Source organism: Lynx canadensis, chromosome D4 (genome assembly GCF_007474595.2).
Source record: "Lynx canadensis isolate LIC74 chromosome D4, mLynCan4.pri.v2, whole genome shotgun sequence".
In the NCBI taxonomy this organism is placed as follows: domain Eukaryota; kingdom Metazoa; phylum Chordata; class Mammalia; order Carnivora; family Felidae; genus Lynx; species Lynx canadensis.
In genome coordinates this window covers 74,433,940-74,449,352 of record NC_044315.2, presented here as the reverse complement: position 1 = coordinate 74,449,352, position 15,413 = coordinate 74,433,940, and the positions used below count along the sequence as shown (strand labels likewise).

Sequence of the window (15,413 nt, the reverse complement as noted above, 5' to 3'; positions counted from 1 at the left end):
CAGGACCTCACAGCAGACCCAAGAGAGCCTAACAGTTAAGGCACAGGCCCTAGAGTCAGTAGGCTGGGTCCAAACTTGGCTCTTCCATTCGCGTGCCAAGTAACCCCACTTCTCTGAGCCTCAGGTTCCTCATTTATAAAGTGTGGACAAGAACACGCACTTGTAGGGGTGGTGTGCATATGAAATAACATGATGCATATGCAATACTAACGTGTGTGTTGCAAAATAAGTATATGTGTACCATGTAGATACATACGGACATCTCGGGGGGGGGGGGGGGGCTCTGTTCTGCCTCCAGCGGTTATGTGTTACTTTGACAGATGTGTGTCATATGTAAGTGCACATGCACACTGGCCCAGTATGGTCCGGTCCATATGGACACTTGATACATGTGAGCAGGTACCAACACTGCAACACCAATAACGATAAATACCGCCCAAGGCTCTGAAAACTCGCATCTCTCTGCCCAAACAAAAATGGCATAGCACGTAAAGGCCCTGCGAGAGTGGACTGCTCAAGAAAACAGAATCGAACCATTAAAGATGATGTCTGGGAACACGGCAGAATAATATGTGGACTGTTTTCCCTGGTTAAGAAAACCCCATCTGAAGACAACTGTTGAAGAAAAATGTTCTTTTGTACAAAGGCTGACAGGAAACATGGCGTGATAAACCAGCCATTGTGCTGACGTGGGGTGAGTACCGTCAATGTGGAAAGTTTCCCTTCAAGTGATAACATGCTGATTTAAACAATAATGCAATTCAGTCCGAAAGAAGTGAACTCTAAAATCTGCAGGGCAAAATGAGCAGTGTATCTTTCCTATCCACGGTCAGTCCACATTATTTTCCTTACTCGTCACAAACACCCTATCTGATAGGTATTAATGTGGCCCTCATTTAATAGAGGATGAAACGGCCACCCGGAGAGGTTAATTCACCTGCTGAAAGCCACCCAGACAGATCTGCATCCAGACCTCTGATCTGAGAAGCCTAGGCTTCAAATCGCTGGGCTTCAAAGCACTGCATGATTATCTAATAAATTCACATACTCTTCCTTTGAATATACAGTTCCTTCTCCTAAAATGCCCTTCCTCTTGTCTATCGAGCAAACCCCTATTTTTCCCTCAAGCTCCCAGATCAAGCATCTGCTCCTGTGTGACGCTTTCGAAACCACCGCTCCCCCAGGCGAGTTCATCGTTTTCTCCTGTGAAGGTCTTCGGTGCCTTGTACATGCCTCTGCCGCGGCATTCGTACCCTGCTGACCTGACCCGATCGGGCGCGAGTCCACCTCCTGTGCTGGGCCCCATGAGCTGTGTGAGCACAGGCGCTGGGTCTGGCCACCTCTATGGACCCCAGTGCCCTGCACAGTGCCTGGCAAACAACGAGCGCCCCAAAACACGCACCTGTTAAGTGAAGTAACTGGGAGGAGGAGACACTCCTAATACATCTTCCTTATACCTCCCACCATACGGAGCCCAGAGTATGTGTTTAACAAATGTTTTGTGGACAACTGGATGAAAGGACAGGTGGACGGGCCAGCAGGTAGGTGGCTGGAAGGAGGGGAAAATGGCAGGGTCAATAAAACCCGCACTCACCTGAATGCCCCAGGTCTGCAGTTGCTCTTCTGCGGCGCCCAGATCGAAGGCGATGGGCGCACAGGTGTTGTCGATCCGCAGAACCGTGAGGACCTGGCCATTGCGGAGCTCTGAAAGCACACCAGAAGCTTCACCTGGCTGAGCGAGCACCACTGTGGACGAGCCCGGAGCCCGATGGCATCACCTCCTCTGGCCACGAGAACCTTCTCATGGCAAGGAGGGACGTGGTGGCGGTCCTCGAATCCCCACGCGAGAAGGACCGAACTTGACCAGAACCCCTGAGGAGGCAGAACTGAGAGCAGAGCCTGGAGGCTACCCGGACACAACGCAAGACCCTATAAAGGAAGAACCTCCCAAGAATGAGAGCTGTCCAGACAAAGAATTGGGAGTAGTGAGCTCCCCATCACAAAAGATTTTTTTTTAATGTTTATTTATTTTGAGAGAGAGAGAGAGAAACAGCAAAGAATGAGCAAGGGAGGAGCTGAGAGAGAGGGAGAGAGAGAACCCTAAGCCATCAGCGTGGGGCCCGACGCAGGGCTCCATCTCGCGAACTGGGAGATCGTGACCTGAGCCAAAATCAAGAGTCAGGTGCTTAGCCAGATGAGCCACCCAGGAGCCCCAGAAAAGATATTTAAGCAGACTGTACAACTAAGTACATGGAGAAGGTGATGTTTCAGACATTTGTATGAACACCACCACACAGGAAGCTCACCCAAATATTACATTCCCAGCGGGCTCCGTCTGACTGTGGTAGGCAGAGCAATGAACCCCCAGACATGTCCCTGCCGTACTCCCCAGAACCCATGAATATGTTATGTTACACGGCGAAGGAGAATTAAGGTTACAGACAGAGCTAAAGTGGCTAATCCACTGGCCCGAAATAGGGGGGTTCTCCTGGGCTGTTGGGGTGGGCCCAATGTAATCACAAGCATCCTTAAAACTGGAAGAGAGAGGCGGCTGAAGGGTCAGGAGGGATGTGACCAGGGAAGAAAGAGACAGAGATGGAACACTGTTGCCTTTGAGGTGGAGGAAGGTTCACGGGCCAAGCAGTATGTGTGGCTTCTGGAAGCTGGAAACAGATTCTCCCTGCGCTCCTGAAGGAAGGCGGCCCTGCTGACACGGGGGCTTTAGCTCCGGGAAGCCAGCGTCAGACTTCCAGCTTCCAGAACTGTCAGAGGACGGATCTTTCGCCAGCCACTGTGTGGGCGGTAATTGGTTAGGGCAGCCACAGAAAACGAAGACACTGACTTACTGGTAACCCCTCCCCAGGGTATCTGCAACTCACTTGACAATTCAAAAGCACCAACTGAATTAAGCGTAACCTCACAAAACACCACACATCAACTCAGTCTGGCCACAAGCCAGGCAGGACGTCGACTAGGCCAGCCCAGTGAGGTCTGCTGGGGTGAAAGCCCCTGGGGACTGAAACCCCTCCGGCCCAGGGAGGAACAGCCAAGGAATGAAGCTAAATCTACCTTCTGCTACTAGTAGAGAGAATCTGGACAGAAGGATCCAGATGTCCTTTCACCACAGCAGGAGGTCCCCTGTCAGCAGCCACGCAGCTGGGGTGGGCAGGAGAGGGGGGATCCCCAGTGTTCAGCCATGCGAGGCTGGGCCTGGATATGCTGGCACATTTTCTGTGGGCGAGGCTTAGAAAATGGGGCAGCGTGAAGAGATTAAACCATAAATACATTATCTGCTGGCCCAAACTTCCTGTCACCTGAGCCTAGCTCTGGGCAATATGTCTTTTTTTTTTTTTTAATTTTTTTTAATGTTTATTTATTTTTGAAGGAGAGAGAGACAGAGCATGAGAGGGTGAGGGGCAGAGAGAGAGGGAGACACAGAATCCGAAGCAGGCTCCAGGCTCTGAGCTGTCAGCACAGATCCCGGCGCGGGGCTTGAACTCACGAACTGTGAGATCATGACCTGAGCCGAAGTCGGACGCTTAACCGACTGAGACACCCAGGCGCCCCTGAGTCTTTAAAACCAAATGACTAGCCCTACCTTCCTGACAATTCCTGCCCCACCCCCGCCATTGTCTCCACCTCCTCACTCAGCCCCTCTCTGGGTCCTGCCAGCTGGGCCAACAAAATGTCTCTCAACTCCACGCACCTCCTGGCATCTCCACCACAACCCAGGCCAGGCTACCTTCACCTCTCCCTCGTGCCCTTTGGCAGCCTCCTCACTGGTTTCTCCAAACCTACCTGCTTACAATGCATTCTCCACGCATCGGCCAGTGCGTGAACCGGATGCTCTCAGTCCTCTGAGTAAAACTTTCAATAGCTTTTTGGTGTTCTACTGACAAAAACCAACCTCCTTACCACACTCGCCCAGCCCTCTGAAGAACCAGCCTCCTGCCAAACTCACCTCGAGCCATTCAGCTTCCTTCTGTGGAAGGCCAGCGTCCTTCGTTCTTGGAACAAGCAGTGTTCACTCCCACCCCAGGGCCTTTGCAAATGCTGTTCCCTTTCCCTAGAACACTTCCGCTGGGCTTCACCCAGTGAAATCCTATTCATCATTGATATTCCAGCTCATTAACCACCTCTCAAGGGAGTCTTCCCTGACACTACACCCCAACAGATCAAATCCTTCTGCTAAACCTACTCAGAACTGCTCTTCAAAGGAGTACATATTCAAAGATAAGTACATACGCTTGCAATTATTTGCTTACATAGGTTTTCAACTAATTGATTAAAGTCTATCCCCCAATGTGGGAGACTATGTACTCCCACACCGGTTCTGCTCAACACTGAATCCCCGGAGCTGGGTTCATACCTGCCATACAGTAGGCACTAAATAAATGTTTGATGCATAAATGAATTGACACGACAGAACCCTGGCCCCTAACCCCCAATTAGAGTTCTTTTTTTATGTCTTTTTTTATGTCTTTTTTTTTTATCATCTGTCATCTCAAGGGTAAAAGAACATCGGATGCCCTGCCAAAAAGAACTTTATTTGCTTTCTTTTCTTTTTTTTTTTTCTCTCTTTTTTAAGTTTTTGCAAGAAGGAAGGGGTGTGGAGGCAAGGTGGGGAGCCAAGGAAAGTATAAGCTAGACAGCTAGCTATAGGAGTCAAAGTGCAGCCCAGCCTCTCGCTCACAGAGTAGCCACGAAAAAGTGATCTAGGGACGCCTGGGTGGCTCAGTGGGTTGAGCGTCTGACTTTGGCTCAGGTCACGATCTCACGGTCCGTGAGTTTGAGCCCCGCGTCAGGCTCTGGGCTGATGGCTCAGAGCCTGGAGCCTGCTTTGGATTCTGTGTCTCCCTCTCTCTCTGCCCTTCCCGGCTCATGCTCTGTCTCTCTCTGTCAGAGACATTAAAACATTAAAAACAAAAATAAACATTAAACATTAAAAAAACATTTAGAAAAAGAAAAAGTGATCTAAATCCCTGGCCTGCTTCCTCGCTTGGAGGGGGATCATATCACCACACGCAGCTTTGCAGAGATGGTGAAAATAAATGCTCGGAGAAACACAGGGGTTGAATAACTGGCCACTGTCGTTGCCAATTTAAAAGCAAGCTTGTTGGGACTCAAAAGTTACAGTAAAGCAACCCATGCATGGATTTAGTTGTATTCGTTCTTACCCTCCCACTCCTGGATTTAAGGTGGCTTTATAAAAATAAAATATGAAAACAGGCACCTGGTTGGCTCAGTTGGTTAAGCATCCAACTTTGGCTCAGGTCATGATCTCGTGGTTTGTGAGTTCAAGTCCTGCATTGGGCTCTGTGCTGACAGCTCAGAGCCTGGAGCCTGCTTTGGATTCTGTGTCTCCCTCTCTCTCTGCCCCACCCCCACCTGCATTCTGTTTCCCTCTCTCAAAAATAATAAATAAATAAATAAATAAATAAATAAATAAATAAATATAAAATTAGATTTAAAAATAAGCAAGTGTGGGGCACTTGGATGGCTCGGTTGGCTAAGCATCCAACTTCAGCTCAGGTCATGATCTCGTGGTTTGCGGATTCAAGCCCCACATCGGGCTCTGTGCTGATAGCTCAGGGCCTGGAGCCTGCTTCGGATTCTGTGTCTGCCTCTCTCTCTGCCCCACCCCCACCTGCACTCTGTTTCTCTCTGTCAAAAATAATAAATACATAAATAAATAAATATGAAAAGATAAAATTATAAAATTAGATTTAAAAATAAGCAAGTGTGGGACGCTTGGGTGGCTCAGTTGGTTAAGCTCAGGTCATGATCTCGTGGTTTGTGGATTCGAGCCCCATGTCGGGCTCTGTGCTGATAGCTCAGGGCCTAGAGCCTGCTTCAGATTCTGTGTCTCCCTCTCTCTCTGCTCTTCCCCTGCTCTCTCTCTCTCTCTCAAAAATAAATAAAGATTTAAAAAATAATAATAATAAAAATTAAAAAAATAAAAATAAGCAAGCGAGAGAAACTAGACAAAAAGAAAATAAAGGCAGAAATGAGTTTGCATAAGGTACAATAAGAATAGCTTCTAAGTATTGAGCCCTTACCAGGCACCAGGCACAGGGCTGGGGCTTCATGGTCCTAATCTCATTTCATCCTCCAAGAGCCCTAAAAGGTGGGTACCACTGTCAGAGAAAAGGGAACAGAGCCTCTGAAAGGCGAATAGACCTGTCCGAAGTCACCAGAGGAAATGAAAGTAAGAAACACGGGCAAAGGCAGTGCCCAAAACTCGGGCGGTCACACCGGGTGGGGCCACAGACCAGCACCCCATTTCACGGCATAGCACAGAAAACCCATGTGGACCGGGGTGCTAGGCATGGAGAACACCAGCTGCTTCCCTACACTGGCTCTTTGCACACCAAAGACTCTGGAGGATGACTCTCTTTGTCTTTCAAACCGAGTTCCTGGATTCCTGGCAATAATCTCTCTCATCTGTTCCTTAGAGTGGGAACAGTAAGTCTCTACTTAGAAGTACTTTTATTACACCTAGATAAGAAAAAGAACTTGAAAAGTGACCAAAGGAATGGGCATTCACAGGTGTGTGTGCACACGTGTGTGTGTGTGTGTGTGTGTGTAAACTGTTTTACCAATAACAGTAGTAGAAGAAACCCTTGTTTTTAAGTAGTCAAGTTTCAAATCATCTAAGTAACCAGCTGCAATTCAAAATGCCAATGCCCAGCCACCCATTCATCCTGTTCATTCAACAAAACACGTACTGAGCATCTACGACAGGCCAAGCCTGTGCTAGGTACTGCAAATGCAGGAATGAACAAGACAACACAGAGCCCCTGCCCTCGTGGAACTTACATTCTAGTAGGGAAGCTGGAGATTCAACACTTTATCACACAGGTCAGCGTTTAATTACAGACTATGCTAAGTGCTATGGGGAGAAGCAGGAACATATCAGGGAGTCCTGGCTTAGGCTGGGGCATCAGGAGAGAATTCCCTATAGAAGGGATATTTGAACTGAGCTCTGAAGCATGAGTGGAAATTAATCAGAAGAAAGGAGGTAGGGAAAGAGCATAACAAGCTGAAGAAAGAGCAGATGCAAAGGCCCTGAGGCAGGACAGCATGGCAGGAACAAAGAACGGGTAGCAGGAGCCACTAAGGCAGGCCTTGCAAGCCAGCGATTGACAGATCTTCACACTAAGCCCCATAGGAAACACTGAAGCAGAAAGTGACATGGTCTGTTCTGCATTTTTAAAAGGTTACTCTAAATGTCACGTAAATGGAAGAGGCAAGAAGGAGAGATCAGCTAGGAAGATACGGCAAGGATCCAAGCAGAAGGTGACAGCGATTTGGTCTAACAAGCTGGTGATAGAGAGAATGGGGAGAAATGACAGACAGGCCTAGAAATGTATCCTAAAATGCCCACCCCTAGCTAAAGGCTCTCCTGTGTCCTTCACTCCCCTCCCCTCCATTGTGCTATGTGAGTCCAGCCCAGCATCCTGGGGAGAAGGGAGGGAAATAAAGGGTCATGACCTTACCTTGCCCCCAGCCTGGGGGACGCCCTCCAGGCAAGGCATTCCAGCCAGGGGAGGAGGTGGGCAACGGGCCGGCTGCCCCGCTGGGGCCCATCTGAGGTTCGCAGGCCATGGCAAAGAGCCAGCTGGGTTTCTACTTCCCCATCTTAGAGCTGTGGTTCATTCTGGAGCGGCCAACTCAGCTTCACTTGCCTTCAGAAAACAGCACAGGAAAGAACTTCAGGCCTGGGCAGGCTGGGCTTCTTGGCCTTGCCAAGGCCAAAGTCATCCCAAAACCAGAGAGAGCCACCAGGAGTCTTTCCACTGACTTTGCTCTTTCCGTCTTGCTGAGGAACATTCTCAGGAGTGAAGAGGAGGAAATAAAACCCTCCAAGGGAGAACTGAGAACTTCCCTGTGGTCTTGGGTCTTCTCTAGCTCAGACACATCCAGACACTCACTTGGAATTCATGAAATGACCAGGCCCCACTCCCAGGCATCTGGGAGTTCTGTTCCCTTATTCAGAGCACCCAGGCAACCAGGCACAGAACTAGTATATTCATCACGGGGAGCCTTATTTATACAAAGGATCTCAAACAGCTTTCCAGAAGACATTGCAAAATACAAATGAGAAAAAAAAAATCAGGATGGTAGGAAATACAGAAGAAAGAAAGAAAGAAAGAAAGAAAGAGAAAGAAAAAAGAAAGAAAGAGGAAGGAAGGAAGAAAGAGGAAGAAAAGAAGGAAGAAAGAGGAAGAAAGGAAGGAAGAAAGAGGAAGAAAGGAAGGAAGAAAGAAAAGAAGGAAGGAAAGAAGAAAAGAAAAAAGGAACAAAGGAAGGAAAAAAGAAAGAAGGAACGAAGAAAGAAAGAAAAGAAGGAAGGAAGAGAAAGAAAGAAAGAAAGAAAGAAAGAAAGAAAGAAAGAAAGAAAGAAAAAATGAGAACCATGAAGAACGAAAATAACCAGATATTCAGGCAATCAAGGTCCCCAGCAGAGGCAGTGGAAGTTTCTGCTGAAGAGCATGGGCTCCAGGTTCAGACTAACCAGTTTAAACAACGGTTCTACTACCTACGAGTTAAGTAAACTTGGGCAAGTGGTTTAACCTCAAAGAGATTTAGCTCCCTATCCTCAAACAATGGTACCTTCCCCACAAGGCTGTCACGAAGAATCAGTGCGGTGATACATATAAAGGGCAGACAAGGGCCTCTGGAACAAAGGACACATCCCACAAATACTAGCTCTCACTGTTGCTGCTTTGAGGTTTGGCACAGTTGTCACGCCTGAGCCAAGAATTTGGTTTTGAGCTTCCAGGTGGCCAAAGCTAAAACAGAAATACTGTCAGTTAAATAGTTCCTGTTCTCTATTAGGAGATGAGAAACAGGAGGGTGAAGAAGGCAATGCATCCTCCTGGCATTTAGCTCTAAAAGACCTTGGAAACACTTCCAAAGTCTCAGGAGTTGGGTCAGTGACAGCACAGTGGGCATGGCCATGACCCTAAGCCACTGTCATCAACAAAGCAGCAATGTCCTTCATGGGGATTCTCTTGAAGCCAAAGCAGAGTCCTCAGTGCCACACACTGGCTGGAGCCCGCACTTACTCTCTCTGTGTCTGCCGGGGGCCCTGAAAATTACCCATCACCAAGGAAAACCTTGCCTACATCCCTGGGATGACACCCCAGCCTTGCTAACCATCTTGGTGAAAAGTCCAGTAGAGTCGGTTTTTGCTGCCATGGTTCCTGATGCTGGTGAAAACAAGTGTCCCCTGTCGGGGGCACACATCTGCTTAATTCCAAGCTGGCCCGAGGGAGAATCACCACTGCTCAGATCTCCAAAAGAGGGGAGGCTGACTCCCACACCCTCACCACCCTCTGTTTCTCTCGGTCTTTTAAAAAGGACCGGCTACATAATTTGTGGGGCCTCCTGCATAATGAAAATGTGGGGTCCCCTTTTCAAAAATGACAAAGAATTTCAAGATGGTCACAGCAGAGCATTAACCTAGATTGGGGGCGGGGGGCTTTCTAAGTGGGGGGCCATGTGTCTGAGCAGGCTGCAGGCACCTCAAGTCAGCAGGGACTTTAAGCTCCAGAAGATCACTTGGGGTCACTAACCTGCCCTGTACCCAGCTCTGAGGCCACAAAGTAACAAAATGTTATGAAAAAGCAATGACTTGAATACCCAAGAGCCTGGATTTGAATCCCTGCTCAGCCACTCACATGCTCTGTGGCAAGGTTCTTAATTCCCTGAGCCTTGCTGTCTCATCTGTAAGATGGGAACAGGGAATCCTCCCTGGCATGGCTGCTGCAGGGATGACAGAAAGAGATACCGGCATGACATCCAGGACCCTGCTCACCAAGCAGGCCTCTTTCCTCAGAAAGAGAGAAAACTCAGAGTCAAAGATATAAAAAGACCTGCCCATGACAGGGTGGCTGGAAGATGTAGGTAGGACCAAGAGGGGAACCGAAGTCCAAGCGCATAATTCCTAGGCCCTGAGCCGCAGGACCCAGGTCTGGCCATCTCTCAGCCTGTTCTTTAATGCACCTTAAAGGAAAGAAAAGAAAAAAAGACAGAGAGAGTGGGTCCAGGGAGGCTATGTCTCCCAGGCATGGTGCACAACAAATTCCTGCTGGCTTCTGAGATGCTGATCCCCCCCCCCCCCCACCACCAATGCCTGCCCACAGCAGGCATTCCCAAATACTGCTCTGCATTAACCAGACTATGGCACCACCCCTTACTTCCTTCCTCTTATCTTACATGCCCCAGAAGCACAAAACCAACAACAACAGCCCAAGGAAGCCTACCCTGCACCTGGCAATTTCTGAAGCCCTTCCCCATCTCCTCTGATCATCTCCTGGGCCCATGAGGCGAACATAAACCTTAGACCCATTTCCCAGACCAGAAACCCGGGGCCGTCATAGCTAGCAGCCTGCAGCCCAGAGAAGCTGTTCAGGAGTCTCAGAAAGGCCTGTGGGACCCAGGTGCCTGCCCTCCCTCCTCCAGGCAGGAGGGACCACCCACAAGCTGGAGCTGCCCAGACACTCTTCCCCTATGGAAAGTTTCCATTAGTTGCAAAATCCCACAACTTGGCATTGTCTTTGAGAAGCAATCCCAGCATCCCAGTTGGCCCAATTAGCTTCCCACAAAGTCTCAATCAGAAGTCATTCATTTGCCTGATAATATGTAATGGTTAAAAGGTACCTGTATAGATGTACCATTTCCCTCCTGTGTGACCTGGAGCAAGTCACTTAACTTCTCTCTGCCTCACTTTCTTTACATGTAAAGGGTGATAATAATGGTAACTGAGACTAAAACTGTTTGTGCATGTAAATCACTCAGAGCAGCACGGGGCATATAGGCATCACCGAAGGAATACACCTATCACTATTTTTACTCCACCAACATTCCCTAAGAACCCTGAAGTGTCAGGCCCTGTGCTTTCTTGACTCTAACACCAAAAGTAAAATCTTAAATCCTTGGTCACCCCTCCCTGCTGGGGAATCCCATATGGTGGGAAAGTTGAACTCTGAAAGGGAAATAAATAATGACCAAACTAGGCAGGCAAAGGGAGCAGGCAGGACATGGGGGGGCCTCAGAACCCTGGGGTGGGGGAAAGGCTTTGCAGAGGTGGCGGTGAAAGGGCTGCCAAGCAGAGAGACGTATAGACCAGAGGCCAGGATGGGCCCCACTAGGGCCCTCTGCCCTCACCCTGCAGCCCCTGGTCCAACCTGGAGGCTGCAGAGGGTGGAAGGGGTTTTAGCGACACTGGCCAAGGGCTGACATGGACCCATCACCTTCCAGCATGTCCTGGGCTCACCATTCTGCTCAGCCCCGCACCAGCCCTAGAGGGACCTGGGAGAGAGACCCAGACACCAGGGTGGAGGCAGAGCCAGCGAGTAAGCACAGCCCTGGGGCTCCAGCAACTAACTGGTCATCCACTCCCCAGTTTCCTTAGTTTCCTTTGCTGATGCTGCATTTTAACCAGAACTTCCAGTCATACGTCTTTTTCTAATTAGGTGGTGAGCCCCTACAGACGAAGAGAATCCTTAAGTCCCGCTGAGCAAAGGTCTCCATTTGTGCAGACAAAATGCCCAGGCTCCCCAGGAACCTTGTGCCTCACTGAGGTGGACGAGAGAGAGAGAGAGAGAGAGAGAGAGAGAGAGAGAGAGAGAGTAACAGTTTTCTCGAGTCAGGTTTTGTTTTCATTACACTGGAAAGCCCCAACAAAAGGCCATAAGAGGGCCTGTCACAGAAGTTTTAGGGTGGAAAAGACTTGAAAGACAATGGGTCCAAGCTCTCCATTTTGCAGATGAGGAAATTAAGACCCAGAAATGAAAGTGAACTATCCAAGGTCAAAGAGCCAGTCCAGGACGGAGTCCGAGCAGGACAGGGCTCATTCGGACCGTGGATGTCCCGCCACACCTGGCCTTGGCCTTGGGCAGCTGTCCTGCTCCAGTCTCTGCCTTCAAGTCCTGTCCACCGAGTCTTCCTCACCTCGGAAGCCCCCCCCCCCACCGGCCCCGGCCCCCAGCCCCCAGGAGCCGCCCGAGAACGCCTCCCACGCACGACACGCGCGGGAACGGGGCCCAGGGCGCACCGAGAGCCCGGCCGCGCCCGCGCCGCCGACCCCAGGCCGAGAGAGGACGCCCAGGCGGCCGCGCCGCTCCAATCTGGGCTCGCGGCCTCCCGCGCCCGCGCAACCACCCGGGCGCGCGCCCCGAGCCGCGCACACTCACCGCTCGCGCCGCCGCCGCCGCCGCCGCCGCCGCCGCCGCCGCCGCCGCCGCCCGGGGACGCGAAAGGTCCGGGCCGCCGCAGCCCCTCCGCGCCGCAGCCTCCGGCATCCGCGCCCCGCCCCGCCCGCCCGCCGCGCTCCGCGGTCCCGCCCCCGGCCGGGCCGCCCCGCGCCGTCACCCCACCGGGAGGGGCCGCCCGCCCGGCTCCTGGGGCCCAGAGGGTGACCTCCCTTGCATCAGCCAGGCGCCCTCCGGGACGCCGGGAAGCGCCTCCGCGCCCGCCGACCACGTGCACGCCTCTGGGGCCCGCGGGGGCCCGTCCGCCCGACCCGAGCCTCCGCACCTGAGTCTCCCGCCCGCCCATCTAACACAGGCGCGGCCCCGGGGCGGATGGGGCGGATGAGGCCGCCTTGGGGACCAGAAGCTTCTCATCTGGTGCATCTAAAACCCTAAGAGCATCTGTTGGAGGATCAGGCTACCTGAGCTCCGAGCCAATTCTCTGGGCTTTTTTAGATTATCTCCGGTCAAGTGGTTCATGTCCCGGTGTCTTCGTTTTCTGGACAGAACAGATCATTTCATGGGACTGTAAAGCTTTAATGAGACAGTCTGTATGAAGTGTTCACAACTGCCGGACACAGAGCTGCTCACCAGACATTGGCTGCTGGCCGCACCCCTCCCACTCCGGGCTCAGAGGGGTCTACAGGGAAAAGTGCACCCCCCCCCCCCCGCCCCGGGAGCGCACGAACCTTGCGTATTGCTCCATAGGGCCCATATGGACACACGAACACGCCTGTGTTATTTCTACCAAAGGGAGCCTGTTCTACTCTGTTGGGCACCCTGCGTTTTCATTCAACAGAGTTCCCTGGCGTTCACCTCATTCTAGAACACTCCGCTCTGCCTCCTTTCGAAGGAGACATAAATCTCCAAATATTGTAGGAAGACTCTTTCCTTTGTCCCTCTCCCCTGGAGGACACATGGGGGGTGAGGGGGGTGTCCCCACTGGCTCCCAGGCCTTGCTGGGATGGTCCTAGCCACGTTGCTGTGTACATGCCCCAGCCTGCATTTCTCCAAGTGGACTTGCTGAGTCAGAATGGATGCATTCTTAATTTCAACAGATGTTGCCAAATTGCCGGGGGCCTCTGAGGCCACAGGACTTAGTTGGCTGAGTGCTCGGCCTCGGGGTGGAGTGCTTGGGGGCAGTGAGCACTGATTGAGGAACAGAGCAGTAGATACTGGCCAGGTGCCTTCACTCACCAGGCAAGGAGAGATCCAGGCAGTAGGTAACTAGAGATGAAGTTCATTCACTTATTCAGCAACGAAAGACACTGGTTGCCTGCTAAGTGCCAGGCCATTGTACTGGGCAGCACTGAACAAGATACACAAGATCCCTATTTAGTTTGCCTAATTTCTGAAAACACAATTTGGGGACATGAGAGTGAGCCCCGTGGGATGTTGGAACTTTACTAACTGCTGATGGGATGTCGAAAGGGATCCTTTGGTGGGTGTGTGGCCAGGTCAGCACCTGTCCAAATCCTGCCTGTCTGGCAAGGCCCACCCCCTGCATGAAGCCGGGGACCGAACTCCTGCCCTTCCTGCCAGGCTCCCTTCACTCCCACTCCCACTGCTTGTCACTCCAGCATGAACTTAAACGTGTTGATGCATTAGTCCCCTTTGCTAGGGAGGCACAGAAGACCTGGGCCTTTGGAACTGGCTGACCAAGCTCCACCCCTTCCTGGCAGACGAACTTGCACAGGTGGGCTCACCTCTCTGAGCTTCAGTTCCCTCCTTCATGAAAGAAAGGTAACAGTATCTGCTAAACTGAGAGATGGTCAGACTTAAGGGAGACGATGGATGAAGTGCTTCATGGGATGTCTCCAGTGGGAGTGAGCTGCATTCTTGGACAGCAAAGCAAAGCGCCTCGTGCTTCTCTGAAACTTCAGCACATGGTTAAGTGCTGGCTCTATGGCATGAGGGTGCAGGGGCCCCACCTAGAAGAGAGAATGGTGACTCAAATCCGGTAAAAGGTGAGTAAAATCTAGTCACGTTCGCAGACTTAGCTAGCAATATCTTGATGGATTCACAAGGCTGTAGGTGGCAAGCCCAAGCCCCTCTCCACCCCCAGCCTACCCTGACCTAATGTTTACTAGCTCTCCCCCAACCCCAAAGTCCAAGAACACGGAACATTTCTCAGTTCCTCCTACACCCCCGTGCCCTTGCTCACTTCCCATTCTCAGTGGTCTCCATTCCTCTCCATCTGGAGGGTAACCCTCAACCCCATTCCACATCATCAGCTGTCACATTGTCAGGTCTCAGCTGAAAGGGCCCTTCTTCTGGGAACCCTTTCCTGTGCCCCATTCTCATAGGTATCCTTGTTTAACTAAGGCCGACCCCAGCACATGATGTGGTCATTGCTCAATGTCCCCTTCCCCCAAAGGAGAAAAAAACCTTTAGCGCATAGAGCGGCTTCTGCCCGTGCTCTTAGCTGTCCCCCAGCACCCACCCCGCCCTCAGTATTTGCTACCTGCATCTGAAGTAGTGAATGAAAAGCTGTGAATGCAATCAGCAGGGCTTCGGCTACAGATAAATCCAGAAAACCACAGGCTCCGGCCAGAGCCACCATTGCTCAGCAGCTCTATGCTCTGCCCCGTCGTGTTTGCAAGGGTTACAGACTCGTGTCTGAGGGCTGGCTGCCCACTCTGGCAACCTGGATGGAGTGAGAGGGAACGAAGTTCTTCCCAGCCTGGCAGAATCTCCAAGTGTGGCAGCGGATGGGACCTGGTGGGGGGCAGGGGGGCTCAGAACTGCCGAATAAGTGATTCCATCTTGTTCTTTGAAACAGGTCTGCCAGTTACAGATTCATTTTCTAACTCCTTTAGAAATGGACCACTTGCAACGTTGCCACGGTCTGAACAATTTGAATTGAATCGTGCAGAGATTCGGGTTGGGAAGCTAGACAGACCCAGGTTCAAATCCAGACTTAGCCACCAATTGGCTCTGTGACCTTGGGCAAGTGACTTTATTGCCATGTGCCTCAGTTTCCTAATGTGTAAATGGGAATAATATCTCAGAGAGACAGAGGGAGAATTCAACTATGTAAACCACCTGGAATTGCTCCTGGTATAAAGTTGGTGTTAGTAACTGTGAGCTATTTTTATTTTATTATTTTAAATTTTTTTTACGCACTTATTTATTTTTGAGAGCGAGACAAAG

At 51.0% G+C, this 15,413-nt stretch overlaps 1 protein-coding gene across 3 annotated transcripts in view; it reads right to left on the bottom strand.

The window, feature by feature from the left end:
* TMEM268 (transmembrane protein 268) overlaps nt 1-15,413 on the bottom strand; it is a 33,202-nt gene that overhangs the window by 16,905 nt on the left and 884 nt on the right. For 2 of the 3 annotated variants that reach the window (XR_004344334.1, XM_030293115.1), the window contains exons 2-3: nt 7,500-7,688; nt 1,595-1,704 (exon numbers count right to left, since the gene is read on the bottom strand). Coding sequence is in view for 2 of the 3 variants with exons in the window: in XM_030293115.1 (XP_030148975.1) it covers nt 1,595-1,704; nt 7,500-7,608 (219 nt within the window). In the remaining variant the exon portion in view is untranslated. Of the gene's footprint in view, nt 1-1,594; nt 1,705-7,499; nt 7,689-12,203; nt 12,228-15,413 lie in introns of those variants that run through there. The other variant, XM_032595533.1, reaches the window with a different exon arrangement.